General features: G+C 41.3%; 1 protein-coding gene across 2 annotated transcripts in view; it reads right to left on the bottom strand.

Annotated features, from left to right (window-relative positions):
* The window catches only part of BRIP1 (BRCA1 interacting DNA helicase 1), a 149760-nt gene extending 141801 nt beyond the window's left edge, over positions 1-7959 (bottom strand). For both annotated transcript variants that reach the window (XM_070735298.1, XM_070735299.1), the window contains exons 1-2: positions 7872-7959; positions 1645-1765 (exon numbers count right to left, since the gene is read on the bottom strand). In XM_070735298.1, the coding sequence (XP_070591399.1) occupies positions 1645-1737 (93 nt within the window). In that variant the 5' untranslated portion in view covers positions 1738-1765; positions 7872-7959. The remainder of the gene's footprint in view (positions 1-1644; positions 1766-7871) is intronic.
* Positions 7960-16562: the final 8603 nt, after the last annotated feature.

The following is a 16562-nucleotide window of genomic DNA, read 5'->3' as shown; positions in this document are numbered from 1 at the left end:
GAATTCTGCCAGCATGGAAAAGAAGCCGCTGCCCTTTTGATTATTATTATTATTATTTTGCTGTAAGATGGCAACTAAGACCATCTGAAGATCTGATTTCCCTGTTGGCTTTCAAACGGTTTCCCTAATTTGATTCACCGCAGAAAGAAATTTGAAAAATAATGTAGATGGCTACCTATTTTAAAGCATGGAACTCTGACGGCAAATGCAATTGCTACTCTGTGTGAAAAGTTGGGTCCTGACTCCTCAATACTATATTAAAAACTTTTCATTTCTGGATGAAATCCCAGGGTCATGTGCTCACCATTTGTGACCTCCCTAGCCAGGTCCAACCAATAATGAGAGAAGCCAGATTTGCTTAACAACCATGTCATTCACTTAACAATTGCAATAATTAACTTAAAGAGGGAGGGTGAGGAATGGGGCTAATAATTTTCACTATGATTTAAAAGTTTAGAATTTAATCTTCCTTTTTTTGAAAAACAAACACCAAACAAAGCTTTTAAAAGTTGAAAGACATGGGGGGGGGGAAGGAATTACAGAACCTGGTTTATTGAAACTTGAACCTGGGTTGTTGAACAGTTGAATCTTGTTTGCTACAGTAAAGAGGTGTTTCCCAATCTTGGCAATTTTAAAAAGAGTGGACTTCAACTCCCAGAATTCCCCATCCAGCACGCCAATTGGTTGCATGCACCTAACAATTTTGGGAGTTGAAGTTGACATGGTTGAAAAACACTGTTGTAAAAAAATAATAATAATAATAATATGAAATTTGGAATGCATTTTATGATTGGCTTGAAAAAAGAAAATTTAAAAAGTTGTAAATATTTAACTCATTAAAGAGGTACTTTGTATGTAATACGTTAATATATACTTACTGGGTTTAAAAGGAAATACTGTATGTTATTGGGAAAGATTTTAGAAATACCGTATGTGAACTATAAAAATTATATAAACATAAACCGTTGATATCAATTGCTGTATGATAACCTTAGTGGTTATATTGTATAGTTGATTGCTTATTTGACCCCTATGACAATCATTAAATGTTTTAACCTCGTGATTCTTGACAAATGTCTCTTTTCTTTTATGTACACTGAGAGCATATGCACCAAAGACAAATTCCTTGTGTGTCCAATCAGACTTAGAAACATAGAAGATTGACGGCAGAAAAAGACCTCACGGTCCATCTAGTCTGCCCTTTTACTATTTCTTGGCCAATAAAAATTCTATTCTATTCTATTCTATGTTAATGTTCTGTTTGGGTGTGTCTTTTTTGTTTTTCATATTATTTTTAGTGTAAATAATTTAATACAAATTATTTTATTTTATTTTTAAAAAGAGAGAAACACTGTTGTAGAGGCTTAAGCATAACCTTATATTCATCATCCTCTTTTAACAACCTGTAATCCCTTATGGGGTGGAGTCTGGGCAATTGAATAAAGCTGAGAGTTTACTGGCCGGACGCCCTTCCTATTGCCAATGCAAACGTTTATTCAGCAGATATATGCTCATTGAGCCCAGAGAGAGAAATATCTGCCTCTACCTAGAATCAAACTCACAGCTCTACCTCTAGGCCACGGCACCACTTTTAAGCGTAACCTTACAATGACTGCTATAAAAATCATTACTTTCCAGACTTACTGCGTTCATCATAGCAAGTTGTGATGGATATGCTTTACAAGGGAAGAGAATTTTTACACCACCAATGGTGTATTCTGACGTTTGTAGTGCCATAATTGCTTTGGCTTATCAGGATGTCCACCTGCAAGAAAAAAGAAGCAAGTGTTTTAAATTAAATCTATAATAATAATAATAATGATAATAATGATAATAATGATAATAATGATAATAATGATAATAATGATAATAATGATAATAATAATAATAATAATAATAATAATAATAATAATAATAATGTGGTCGAAAATGAGCAAGCAAAACTACTGTGGGACTTCCAACTTCAGACTGACCGAACTCTGAAACGTAACACACCAGACATCCTGATTGTGGAGAAAAAGAAAGTATGGCTCATCGACATCACAATCCCGGGGGACAGCAGAATTGAGGAGAAGCAGCTAGAGAAATTAGTGAAATATGAAGATCTAAAAATTCAGCTGCAACGTCTCTGGCATAAGCCCGTGAAAGTGGTCCCAGTGGTACTTGGCACGCTGGGCGCAGTGCCAAAGGATCTCAGCGGACATTTGAAAACCATCGGAATTGACTAAATCTCCATCTGACACTTGCAAAAGGCCGCTTTACTGGGATCGGCAAACATAATTTGCCGCTACATCACTCAGTCCTAGATGCTTGGGAAGCACCCGACTGGTGATGAAATACGAAATCTAGCATAGTGATCTCGTTTGCTGTGTTGTATTGACATAATAATAATAATAATAATAATAATAATAATAATAATAATAATAATTATATATATATATATATTAGATTTGTATGCCGCCCCTCTCCGAAGACTCAGGGCGGCTCACAACACAAATCCTTTTAAATCCTTAAAATTTTATTAATATTGTTTCTTCATTGCTTATTTGACCCCTAAGACAATCATTAAGTGTTGTACCTCATGATTCTTGACAAATATATATTTTCTTTTATGTACACTGAGAGCATATGCACCAAAGACAAATCCCTGTGTGTCCAATCACACTTGGCCAATAAAGAATTCTATTCTATTCTATTCTAAACTTTTGAGTTCCGATTCAGCCTCAGGCACGAAAGCCAGCTGGATGACTTTGGCCAATCACCAGGAACCTGGGAGTTTTAGCTGTGACATAACTGGGTGACATTGGGCCAGTTACTCTCTCTTAATCCAACTCATCTCCCGGGTTTGTTGTGAAGATAGGAGGAGGAAGATGGATTGGATAAGTTCATCATCTTCAGTTATTTGTAAAAATCTAAAAAAGATAATTCATCAAAGAAAAACCAGAAAGTCCAGCTGCCTCCTGAAGAAAGCATCTTTGGCATAACCATGACCTGGTTGACTGAGAATCTCCACAAACCTTTAGCTAGACAATTTGGGATGAACACTATTTGGACCGGGACTCACTGCTCACAGTCACTCATGCCCTCATCACCTCGAGGTTCGACTACTGTAATGCTCTCTACATGGGGCTACCTTTGAAAAGTGTTCGGAAACTCCAGATCGTGCAGAATGCAGCTGCGAGAGCAGTCATGGGCTTACCTAGGTATGCCCATGTTTCACCAACACTCCGCAGTCTGCATTGGTTGCCGATCATATTTCCAGTCACAATTCAAAGTGTTGGTTATGACCTTTAAAGCCCTTCATGGCACTGGACCAGAATATCTCCGAGACTGCCTGCTGCCGCACGAATCCCAGCGACCGATTAGGTCCCACAGAGTGGGCCTTCTCCGGGTCCCGTCAACTAAACAATGTCGGTTGGCGGGCCCCAGGGGAAAAGCCTTCTCTGTGGCGGCCCCGGCCCTCTGGAACCAACTGCCCCCGGAGATTAGAACCGGGCATATACAATTTATGAATGGCATGTCTGGATGTATGTTTGTTTAGAAAATGGGGTTTTTAAAATATTTTTAAACAGTAATTTAGATTTGTTGTAAATTGTTTTCACTTTGTTGTGAGCCACCCCGAGTCTGCGGAGAGGGGCGGCATACAAATCTAAATAATCAATAAATAATAAATAAAATAAAGAGCTGAAACTGGCATCCACTCCATCTACAGTTTAACCGTTATTAAAGTCTTCAACTATTGGTGGAGGATTCTCCCAATGGAACCTGACAGACTCCCAAAAATGTGCTTAGAAGAACAGATGGGCACACCCAAACCCACTACATGAGTCAACCAACTTTCTCAAACCACCCTATATTTCGGTTTCTCAAGGCAACACCTGCTTTCAGCCGGACATCAGGCCAAGGCAATATTTAAACAAAGAGTTTTAGATGTTAATGCACAAACTGATATTGAGGCACTTGCTAAGTGCAGGTCACTGAAATGGTTAGCCAAGAACAAAACAGCCTTTCAGCTAGAAAAATACCTGACAATGGGTCTGAACCAATACCATAGAACAGCACTCACTAGAGCAAGATTTGAGCAGTTAGATTCTATGGTTAGATACGGACGATTCCACCAAGTACCATATTTTGAGAGAACATGCATTTGCGGTGCACCAGAAATAGAAGACATTGCACATGTGCTACTCAATTGTAAACTGTACTCCTCAGTAAGACCTCAGTATTTACAGCCCCTACTTGACAAAATCACACACTGGGACTGTAATAAACAATTATATTTTCTTCAGGGTACAAATATATATGTAGTTTCTAGAACCGCTAAGTTTATAGTCAGGGCTGTTCAGATGAGAATACGTTTTATAGAACATATTGGGGTGGCATGCAAAGGAGATGAACTCACTTAGGAATATTTTATATCAGTCTTAGATTTGTTTAATATAATCTTTTGCACGAGTTATATTCTCATGTTTTACTACTCAATTTTAGCATATTATACAGCATTTTAACTTATTATTTATTCAAATTCCCTCTATTTTAGCCAATTTTATTGTATTTTAACCAGTCACAGTTTTATGACGACCGGTGTGGTCCTTTTCCTCGCTTTGATATGGTCGATTGACTAATCAAATAAAGTTGATATTGATAGTGAACACTTTGAATGGTGTGGGAATAGGAACGGATTTCCAGAGGGAAAAATAGCAGACTACAGGACTACATGTAACCCTGAGGACACAGACAAACCTCCAAGTGCTTCAATGACTCTCTAAAATTGGATCTCAACCTCTCTAACGCCACAACCCCTTAATACTGTTCCTCATGTTGTGGTGACCCCCAACCATAAGTCTAGCACCAATTCGCTTTAAGATGATTGGCAGGAAGGTCAGAGGGTTACCCCCATGATTAAATCAATATCAAAAAAGCCTGCGGATGCAGTCGGATATGCATGGCAAAAAGAGACCTCAAGAACAGACGGTGAAGAGGAGCATTCATGTTTGAAATTCTCTCTGGTTTTAGTTTAGGCATTGAACTCAAAAATAAATAGCAACAGGTAATGTGAATGCTGAACCCCTTAAGAACTGGTTCGCGTTCGTCTGTCAAAAAAACAACTACCAAGCAAAGCCAAAATGTTAGCAATCGTCTCAAAACAATCCACATGGAAAAAAAAACCTACTCAGGACCATTTTAAAGAGATAACAAACTGAGTGGAACTATGCCAGGAAAGAAAGATAAATGTTCCATATAGTTGCATTTCTTGGTCCAATTGTGCAATTGGCGCAGTTCTAGAACCTGTCATGTTTTTGGCTGGGTTAGGGTTATTTTTAGTTTGTCCAGGCTGTTAATTTTCTTATTTTTAACTTGTTCTATTTTTGTTTATTCAATTTTTATGGCCACTGATCTCAGAAAATGACCCTGGGTGGCAACTAATCTTGATGTCTAGGGCAGAGGTTCCCGACCCACAATCTGTGGACTGTGGCACCAGTATGTAGCATTTAAGTCCCACAGAGTTGGCCTTCTCCGGGTCCCGTCGACTAAGCAATGTCGTTTGGCGGGACCCAGAAGAGCCTTCTCTGTGGCGGCCCCGACCCTCTGGAACCAGCTCCCCCCAGATATCAGAGTTGCCCCCACCCTCCTTGCCTTTCGCAAGCTCCTTAAAACCCACCTGTCGTCAGGCATGGGGGAATTGAAATTTCCCTTCCCCCTAGGCTTATAGAATTTATACATGGTATGCTTGTATGTATCAGTGGTTCTTTAAATTGGGTTTTTTTTAGATTATTTTTAATATTAGATTTGTTTACTTTGTCTTTTTTTATTGTTGTTAGCCTCCCCGAATCTTCGGAGAGGGGTGGCATTCAAATCAAATCAAATCAAAAAATAAATAAATAAATTTCAGCAATTGGGCAATGGAAACAACCGATTCCCCATCTACGGAATGGGAATGCAGGTTGTATGCGAAAGCACACCTCTCCGGTCCACAGAAAATCCTCTCTCCATGGAATCAGTCCATGGTGTCCAAAAGATTGAGGGGTGGGCCATTTGCCTATGGAGATTCTCAGTCATCCAGATCCTGATTGTCTCAAAGGTACTTTTTCAAAAGCTAACTGGACAAAAACTCCACTTGTCTTTTGGAAAAGCACCTGTGGGACGACCAATAAGTTTTAATTGTTTCAATTGTCTATTTGATATCTTGCAAGGTGTCCAGGGTATTTGGTATAGTTATTAATATTGTTGGTCGCACACTCAGCCAGATATTTAGACTGCATTTGGTTTTTTAATTCACCTATAGCATCCTTCCCAAAGAATTGGGGCAGGCAAATGACGTTGTTGGATGGCCCTTAAATATATCATCTCAGAATGTCAGCTCTTCCAACTAAAGCTGCCTTTTGCAATTGACTGGTGGTGAATTTGTCAATGCCGATGATGTTACAGCGAAGCTCCAGATATTTTGAGATTGCATTTGATGCGTCTATCACTATTGTTACTGCCTTTGCTTTCTTTTGCCACAGTCATTCCCTTTCTATTTGTGGGTCTTTGTATTTCGTTACCTTCTCCAGTTCTTTCTCTTCCACTGTCTGCAGGTACTGCCACATCCACTATCTTAACATTTTTAGTCTTTTGTCTTTTCACAATAATTATTAAGTCTGAGGTTAGGGTTAGGGTTAGGGTTACCTGTCAGTTTGTATTCTAAAGTCCCAGTCTTCATTTTAAATGTTTTTCTCCATTTTATGATCCCACCAGTGTTTGCAAATGATATTTCTTGCAGTTCTTCCAATGCAGTTGTTGCTACTTTGACATGCCGCTGCTTGTAGTCAGCTTACATAATCTCTTACTGTGGTTTGTTGCACTTTCAGGCAGATGTGTAGATAGGATTTGGCATTTTATATTCATCTTTCATTCATAGGCAGATGTGGATGTTTATTTTATTTACAGTATTTGTTTTGTCACGTATGGATTGGTGGTATACAAAGATATAATATTTATATACATACTAGTAAAAGAGAAACATTAGGACAGGGGACGAAAGGCACATTGGTGCACTTATGCACGCCCCTTACTGATCTCTTAGGAATTGGGAGAGGTCAACAGTGGAGAGCCTAAGGGCAAAGTTTTTGGGGTTAGGTGATGATATTAGAGTGTTAGTGAGTTTCATGCATCAACTACTCAGTTACTAAAGTCATGGTTTACTTTAGGTTTGGATCTGTTGTGTGCTCATGTGTTGTTGTGGTTGAAGCTGAAGTAGTCGTTGACATGAAGGACGTTGTAGCAAATGATGTTATAGGCTATGGTAAGGTTGTGTTTAAAATGACATAGTTCTAAGCTTTTCATGTCATGAAAAGTATTATTACTAGTATTATATTTCATTCCATCTTTTATACACACACAGAGACACACGGAGATTTGAATATTATTGAACCGACTGTGGAGAATTAAAATTAAATAATTAATGAAGGTTAGGCTGCCCCAAACAAATTTTAGCAGGGTTTTTTTTTTCTTTTAAGGAATTGATGCACCAGAAAAAAACAAACTTGACTTGAGGGATGGTGGTTTCTTTCCACCGCCCCTCCCCCACATGAAAATTTAGACTTTTAATTCATTAAACGCTGGAGGGAGCTTTTCTTTTATCCCCCCCCCCCGCCACCTCCTACGCCCCACTTTTCGATCCTTCAAAAATCCTTTTATGACGGAGAAATTGCAAGGCGCAATGACGAGCGCGGCTTGAAACAATTCCACCTCTCCCTTCGGAATGGAAGAGTCCAAAGGTGCTGCACTCTCCCCCCGCCCCCACCCCGCCTGCCATCCGCTGTTTGGACTCGTCCAACGCGGCGAAGCCAATACGTGCCCCTCTTCTCAGCGCGCGCATGGACATTTACCTCAAGATTCCAAGCGCTTCTTCTCTCTCTTTCTCCAATTTCGAGCCTTCCTTCCCGCCTCGGCTGCGTCCGCCCCCTTCCGGCTTTTCTTACCAATCAGTGGCGAGCTGGAAGCACCAACGAGAGCGGCCCGCTAGCGCGGCTTCCGGTATCCTTCGGTTGCCTAGATACCTTGAGGCCTAGCGGTCCTGGGCTTCGTTTCTGAGACAGCGTAATAAATTTCCCGTCGAGGCGGCGTGAATTCCGCCAGACTTTCCAAAGCATTTGAGGAAATCACGTTCAGTTGGCTGCGAGAAGGACCCCTGAGGAAGGAAAAAGGCCTTTCGAATTGGTAAAGGCCTTGAACTTTGACACCGATGGGCAGTGGATTATGGGAAAAACTGGCAACTTCAAATCTCAACCAACAAATGCTCTGTATTACACAATGGCAAAAAAAAATCAGAATACAAAATACTAACTTGGAGGAAAGGAACTTGTAGATGACCCGCACTCTGTCAAAGACCTTGGAGTACTGTACTCATATTCAATTACCTAAGTGCTAGAGCCCACTGTAACAACATTACCAAAAAAGCACTAAGAGTTGTTAATCTAATCTTATGTAGCTTCGTCTCTGGAAATATTACATTGCTAACCAGAGCATACAAAACATTTGTTAGGCCAATTCTGGAATACATCTCACCTGTCTGGAACCCACGCTGCATAGTAGACAATACAATCAAGAGTGTCCAGAAATATTTCACAAGAAGAGCCCTTCATTCCTCTGCTTGCAACAGAATACCTTATTCCACCAGACTTGAAATACTGGGATCAGACAATTTTCAATTACATCGCCTCTGATCTGATCTAAATATACAGTAGTTCATAAAATCATATACCATAATGTCCTTCCTGATAATGACTACTTTGCCTTCAACCGCAGCAATACATGAGCATGTAATAGATTCAAACTAAATGTAAACAGCTCCAAACTCGACTGCAGAAAATACGACTTCAGCAACAGAGTGATGAATGCCTGGAATGCACCACCTGACTCTGGTTTCTTTCCTAAAAACTTTAACCTTAGATTGTCTACGGTCAACCTCTCCGTTTCTAAGAGGTCTCTAAGGAGCATGCATAAGCGCGCCATTGTGCCTACTGTCCTATTCTATGGTTACTTTTTACTTATATTTATACAAACTACTTGCCAATCCTATACATGTTTGACAAATCCTATACATGTTTGACAAATAAATAAAATAAAAATAAATAAGAGGGTTAAAGATTGATGACATACTTCTCAACTTCAACACCTTTAAAGCGTGTGGACTTCAGCTCCCAGAATTCCCCAGCTATGGTTGCAAAACGTTGGTTTATTCCACTGCCCTTGCTTGCTCTTCAGTCTTGCCTTTCCCCTCTCAAACAGCTTGTGCTGATTCTATCCTTATAATGTATTTTTTGCAGAGAAATCCAAGTAGTCCTCAATTTACAACCTTTTGAAATTAGAATGGCATTGAAAAAGGAGACTTTCAATGAGTCCTCCCACTTATAGACAACTAGTATTATTATTATTATTATTATTATTATTATTATTATTATTATTATTATTAGATTTGTATGCCGCCCCTCTCCTGAGACTTGGGGCAGCTCACAGCATACAAATCCAATAAATAAATAAATAAATAAATAAATAAATAATAAATAATAAAAAACAATGTACAATAACAAATCTAATAACAAATCTAATATTTAAAAATATCTAAAAAACCCTTATTTAAATACAAGACATACACACAAACATACCATACATAAAATATAAAGGCCAGGGGGAGACATCTCAATTCCCCCATGCTTGACGGTAGAGATGGGTCTTAAGAACTTTACAAAAGGCAAGAAGGGTGGGGGCAATCCTAATCTCCGGGGGGAGCTGGTTCCAGAGGGTCGGGGCCGCCACAGAGAAGGCTCTTCCCCTGGGTCCCGCCAGACGACATTGTTTAGTCGACGGGACCCGGAGAAGGCCGACTCTGTGGGACCTAAACGGTCGCTGGGATTCGTGCGGCAGAAGGCAGAAGAAGAACTATGACAGTATACAGAGAGTCCTATGCAGGGGCGGATTCCCATTTCTGTTGCTACTGGTGCGCTATGCGCACAGCTTTGCTTCTGCATGCATGCATGCGTGTCCCAGTGTTTTTGCTTCTGTGCATGCAGAAAATTGCATTGCAGCGAAAATTGCGCTGCGTGCGCACATAAATCTCTCATGCATGTGTCCCTTCATGAGACTGCTTCCTGTGCATGCGCAGAGGCAAAAACATGTTGGGATACGCACGTACGCATGCAGAAGCGAAGTTATGCACACTTTTCAATTTTCGCTACCAGGGCACCATCCTTATCTATACTGGTAGCAACCCAATACTGGTCCTATGATCAAAATTGGGGTGCCTGGCAACCCACAGGTACAAGTAGTCCTCAACTTACGACAGAGTGACTGTTCAGTTATCCGGGCATTGAAAAAAGTGGTTGATGACCACTTTTTACACTTATGACCGTCGCAGCATCCCCATAGTCACTGGGTTTACATTCGGATGCTCAACAACTGACTCACATTTAGGATGGTTGCAACATCCTGTGGGTCAAGTGTTCCTCTTTTGCAATCTTCTGACAAGCAAAGTCAATGGGGAAAAGGCTTATTTAATAACCATGTTACTAATTAAAGAACTGTAATAATTCACTTAACAAATGCGGTGGGAAAATGGGGCAAAACTCACTTAACAAATTTCTCACTTACCAACATAAATGTTGGGCTCAACTGTGGTCATAACTTGAGGACTACCTGTTATTTACAAGGGTGGCAGCACCCCAGATCGCATGATCGCCATTTGTAACTTTCCCAGCCAATTCACAACAAGCAAAGTCAATTCAATGAAGTTTTGACACAATTCTTGCCACCTTATGGTAACCTTACAGTGACATCTTGTGGAGAGAAATAGAGTTGTGGAGAAAATAATACTTGTAGGTGGCTCTCCAGAGTACCAACATCTATATACTGTACAGTAGTATTCAAAAGACAGAATAAAAAAGCCAAAAAGGAAACAAAAAGACCAAAATACCTCTTTCACCAGCAATCAACATCCAGATGAGCAGCAGTTTTTTTACCCTCTAAGCCACAAGTTCTCCTCCCTTATCAGCTGAGCCAGGGGAAAGATTAAATGTTTTTCTGTTGTCATCTGGTACACCCAAATGCTCCCTCCCATATTTGGGTATACCAGTTGACTCAACAGAAAAACATTTTTTGAGATATTATATATACATGTACATACATACATACATACATACATACATACATACATACATACAGTACCATATATACATACATACATGCATGATTTTCATTATTAGCAATATGTTAATTAGCAATATGTTGCACACACCTCAAAAAATGTCTCTCTTCTCTCTGTCTCTCTCTTTATATATATATATATATATATATACAGTGGTACCTCGAGATACGAGTTTAATTCGTTCCGGACCTGGGCTCTTAAGTCGAGCAGCTCTTATCTCGAACGACTTTCCCCCATAGGAATTAATGTAAATAATTTTAATTGGTTCCAGCCCTCAAAAAACTCACAAAGTTAGTCTAAATTATGCAGAAAGACATGTTTTTAATGAAGAAATGTACATGTACATATAAATGAATAATGAAGTTTCTTTCACTTAACTTGTAAACTTTCTTAAACTTTTAAATTTACATATGTTCAACTTCTCTGCCACCCAATCCTGTAGGACAGAGGTCCCCAACCCTTTTTGCACCAGGGACCGGCTTTAAGCGATCAAGAGAGGAATGGGTGAATGAATGGACGGAGGGTGGGAAGGAAGGAAGGAAAGAGGGAAGGGACAGGAACAGAGGAAGGAAGCAAGGAAACTTATGAAAGGGGAGAGTAAGAGAGGAATGAGTGAAGGGAGGGAGGGAGGGAAGAAGGTGGGAAGGAGAAAGAAAAGAAGAAATAGAGGAAGGGAAGGTAAAAGAGAGAAAGAAAAAGAGCAAGAAAGAAAGAAAGAAAGAAAGAAAGGGGGAAGGGACAGGAACAGAGGAAGGAAGCAAGGAAACTTATGAAAGGGGAGAGTAAGAGAGGAATGAGTGAAGGGAGGGAGGGAGGGAGGGAAGAAGGTGGGAAGGAGAAAGAAAAGAAGAAATAGAGGAAGGGAAGGTAAAAGAGAGAAAGAAAAAGAGCAAGAAAGAAAGCTGCAAGCACCCCCCCCGAGCCCCCCAGGCCGGCTGCAACCTTTTAAAACACGCGCGCCGCTTCGCAGCTGTCTCCTGAAGCCGAACGCGGAAGTTAGCGTTTGGCTTCAGGAGACAGCTCCTTGGCGCTTGTATCTCGAATTTGGGCTTGTAAGTAGAACAAAAATATCTCTCCCCTCCCAGCTCTTATCTCGAGTTGCTCTTAAGTAGAGCAGCTCTTATGTCGGGGTTCCACTGTATATATATATATATATATATATATATATATATATATATATATATATGTGTGTGTGTGTGTGTCACATGTTTTTTTGCTGAATTTGAAAATTAAGGGAGACTAGGATAGATCTATTTCGGCCTTATTTTGGTCTCATCAGCTAGCCATACCCACTGGGACTTGAACCTGCAATCTTTGCCTTGTAAGGCAGAGAATTATCCTCTAAGCCAGAGGTCCCCAACCGCCGGTCCGCGGACCGGGACCGGGCCGTTGGAGCTTTTCAGCCGGTCCGCGGCGCCAGGGCCCCCTCGGCCTTTCCGCATCACCAGCGGCGCTCCCCCCGCCAGCCAGCCAAGCCCCGCGCCCGCCGGAACCGGCTCCTCGCTCTCCCCCCGCCGCCCGCCGCGTTTGCAGGAGGTGGGGAGGGTTGGGCGGCCCGCCAAGGCCAGGAGGGACGCCGCTGCCCCCCCCCCCTCCTTCCCTCTCTCCGCCCGCCGCTGCACCTCCTTGACAACGAGAGGAAATGCCGGCAAAGGCTTTCCTCAGCGGAGGCCGGCGAAGGTGATATTGAATGTCGGGGGAGAACGGGTATTTGCACGCGCTCCCTATCTCCCTGCTAGCCCACTCGGAATATTCAAAATAAGAAAAACCTTTGCCGGCGAAGGCTTTTCTTATTTTGAATATTCCGAGTGGGCTAGCAGGGGGATAGGGAGCGCTTGCAGCCGCCCGTTCTCCCCCGACATTCAATATCACCTTCGCCGGCCCCGCCTCTCCTCCAAACCCCCTTGCTGAGAGCCCGGGGCGAAAGTGCTCTCGCAAAGGTGAGGCGGGCACGGCGTGCGCGCGTCATCGCTGAGAAGAATGGAGAGAGAACGAGAGTGAGTGAGAGCAACAGACAGCAAGATAGAGAGAAAGTGAGAAAGAGAGAGTGAGAAAGGGGGGGGGGAGAGAAAGAGATAGCAAGAGAGAGAACAAGAGAGAGAAAGAGCGTGAGAAAGAAAACAAGAAAGAGTGAGAGAGAGAGAAAGCAAAAGAGACAGAAAGAAAACAAGAGAGAGAAAGTGAGAAGAAGAGAGAGAAAGAGGGGGAGAGAGAGAGAAAGAGAGAGGGGGGAGAGAGAGAAAGAGAGGGAGAGGGAGAAAGAGAGAGGGAGAGGGGGGAGAGATAGCAAGAGAGGGAGAGAGGGAAAGGGGGAGAGAGGGGGAGAGAAAGAGAGAGGGAGAGAGAGAGGAGATAAAGGAAGAGGAGAGAGAGAAAGGAAGAGAAAGAAAGAAAGAGGGATAGAAAGAGAGAGAGAGTGAGAGATGCTCAGTGAGCCTTTCTTTGAAGTTGCCTTTCTTTCTTTCTCTTTCTTGCTTTCTTTCTTGCTCTTTTTCTTTCTCTCTTTTACCTTCCCTTCCTCTATTTCTTCTTTTCTTTCTCCTTCCTACCTTCTTCCCTTACTCTCCCCTTTCATAAGTTTCCTTGCTTCCTTCCTCTGTTCCTGTCCCTTCCCCCTTTCTTTCTTTCTTTCTTTCTTTCCTTCCTTTCCTCCCTCCATTTCTTGCTTTCCTTTTCCTTCCTCCCTTCCTTCCTCCCTCATTCCCTTCTTTCACTCCTTCCTCTCTTACTCTCCCCTTTCACACCTTTCCTTGCTTCCTTTGCACCCTTCTTTTGTTCCTGTCCCTTCCCTCTTTCCTTCCTTCCTTCCCACCCTCCGTCCATTCATTCACCCATTCCTCTCTTGATCGCCCCTTTTACGGCGCCGCTGACAGCTAGCTTCCCCCCCCCCTCCCCCTCACCGGGCCATGGAAAACTGGTCTACCTTAAAGCCGGTCCCTGGTGCAAAAAAGGTTGGGGACCTCTGCTCTAAGCTACAGTATCCAATCCCTTCAACTATATATATATATATATATATATGATTTCGTAGATTTTCACGGGTATATGTATGTAGATTGTTCTGAGTTCGGGTTTTGCCCCGTGTAATATTTTGAGTGTCTATGCGACGTTTCGGTGAAATCACATTCACCATCATCAGGCTGAAGTTGTAAGCTTCGTGCTGCTGCAACTGCCATTTGTTCATTATAAATAGTGGTGGGGGTGGAGATTTGGTTTGAATGTAGCAAGTAGATTGGGTGGCTAGGTTTTAATGATTTGATTGGTTGGTGGAATCACATTTAGTTGAAGGATTGACATGGTGATGATTAGGATGTGTTTTTTTGTTTAGGGCTGGTTTCCAAATTTCTGGTAGGCGGGACGTGTCATCTCGTTTGTTCATGCTGAGGGGGTGTTTTTCTATCTCTATGGCTTCCATGATTATTCTTTTGTATAGGTGTTGTTTTGGAGAGTAATTTAGTTTTTTCGAAGTCAATTTCATGTCCTGTTTTTTTAATGTGCTGGAAAAGGGAGGAAGTTTTTTCTTCTTTTTTGACTGCATTTTTATGTTCTGCAATGCGTGCGTTTATTCTTCAATTAGTTTGTCCAATGTATGTGGCTGCACATGTTTTGCATGGTATTTCATAGATTCCTTGATTTTCAAGTTGGATTTTGTCTTTTGGGTTTCTTAGGATGTTGGATATTTTCTGGTTAGTGACAAATGAAGTTTTGATATTATGTTTGTGGAGAATTTTGCTAATTTTGTCTGTGGTGCCTTTAAGGTAAGGGAGGAGGGTGATGCCATTATCCTGTTCTTTGTCTTGATTTTGGGGGGATGTCTCTTTTTTGATTTGGTTTGTAATATGGAAACCAGAAATTTGGAAACCAGCCCTAAACAAAAAAACATATCATAATCAAAGGGCTACCTTTGAAAAGTGTTCGGAAACTTCAAATCATGCAGAATGCAGCTGCGAGGGCAATCATGGGCTTTCCTAAATATACCCATGTCACACCAAGACTCTGCAGTCTGCATTGGTTGTCGATCAGTTTCCGGTCACAATTCAAAGTGTTGGTTATGACCTATAAAGCCCTTCATGGCATCGGACCAGAATATCTCCGGGACCGCCTTCTGCCGCACGAATCCCAGCGACCTGTTAGGTCCCACATAGTTGGCCTTCTCCGGGTCCCGTCGACTAAACAATGTCGTTTGGTGGGACCCAGGAGAAGAGCCTTCTCTGTGGCGGCCCCGACCCTCTGGAACCAGCTCCCCCCGGAGATTAGAACTGCCCCCACTTGCCTTTCGTAAAGTTCTTAAGACCCATCTCTGCCGTCAGGCGTGGAGGAACTGACACATCTCCCCCGGGCCTATACAGTTTATACATGGTATGTTTGCTTTTAATAATGAGTTTTTTAGTGTTTTTTAAATTATTAGATTTGTTGTTACATTGTTCTTGTTATTGTTGTGAGCTGCCCTGAGTCTATGGAGAGGGGCGGCATACAAATCTAATAAATAATGATAATGATGATGATGATGATAATAATAATAATAGTAATAATAATAATAATAATAATAATAATAATAATAATAATAATAATAATAATTTTTAAAAATCTTGGTCTCCAAAGAGTTTTTATTTATTTGGGAACAGGAGCAAGCATTCTCAAGGTGTATTTAGAACAGACTTTCAATCTGTCTGAAAAATATTGGGGTCCCTGTTCCTACAAACTTCCAATATTTCCTGTTTTGTGTGAGTTGGATCTGTTTGAGTACATAAGAACCCCTATACAGAGAATCTGCTACGGCTGTACAAAAGACATTGTTGTTTTTTTAAAAGGAAGAATGAATAGAAAAACTACACCTGTATGTACAGTAAGAAACATATTCTTTCCAATGAATCTCTTTGAAACCAAATACTTAACCAATTGCACTTTAAAACACTGCAGCCATTTTGAAACTGCAGCCAAGACAAACAAAAACTTTGTACAAATATCTACAAGGCCACCAATCTATACGATTAAAACCTGCATTCTAATACAGGGGTTCTCAACCTTGGGGTCAGGAGGACCCCTTTGGGGGTCAAATGACCATTTCACAGGTGGAAAAAGACAAATTTCCAATGGTGTTAGCAACTAAAGCTTCTATTCTGGCATCTTGGAACATATTTTTACAATCCAACCAATCAGGCGTTTACAGGGGGGTGTCCCTCTGACCTCTTGCCAATCAGCTTAAAGATCTGTTGGAAGAATTGGCGCTAAACTTATAGTTGGGGGTCACCATAAGATGAGGAACTATATTAAGGGGTCGCGGCATTAGAAAGGTTGAGAACCACTGTTCTAATACATCTTGACACTACATACAAAAAAAGTAATAATATTAGTTTGTACCACTGATATTAGTCATCTC

The sequence above is a fragment of the Erythrolamprus reginae genome, chromosome 1 (genome assembly GCF_031021105.1).
Source record: "Erythrolamprus reginae isolate rEryReg1 chromosome 1, rEryReg1.hap1, whole genome shotgun sequence".
Lineage (NCBI taxonomy): Eukaryota > Metazoa > Chordata > Lepidosauria > Squamata > Dipsadidae > Erythrolamprus > Erythrolamprus reginae.
The sequence above is the reverse complement of the archived record's forward strand: the minus strand, read 5'-3'. Positions and strand labels throughout refer to the sequence as shown.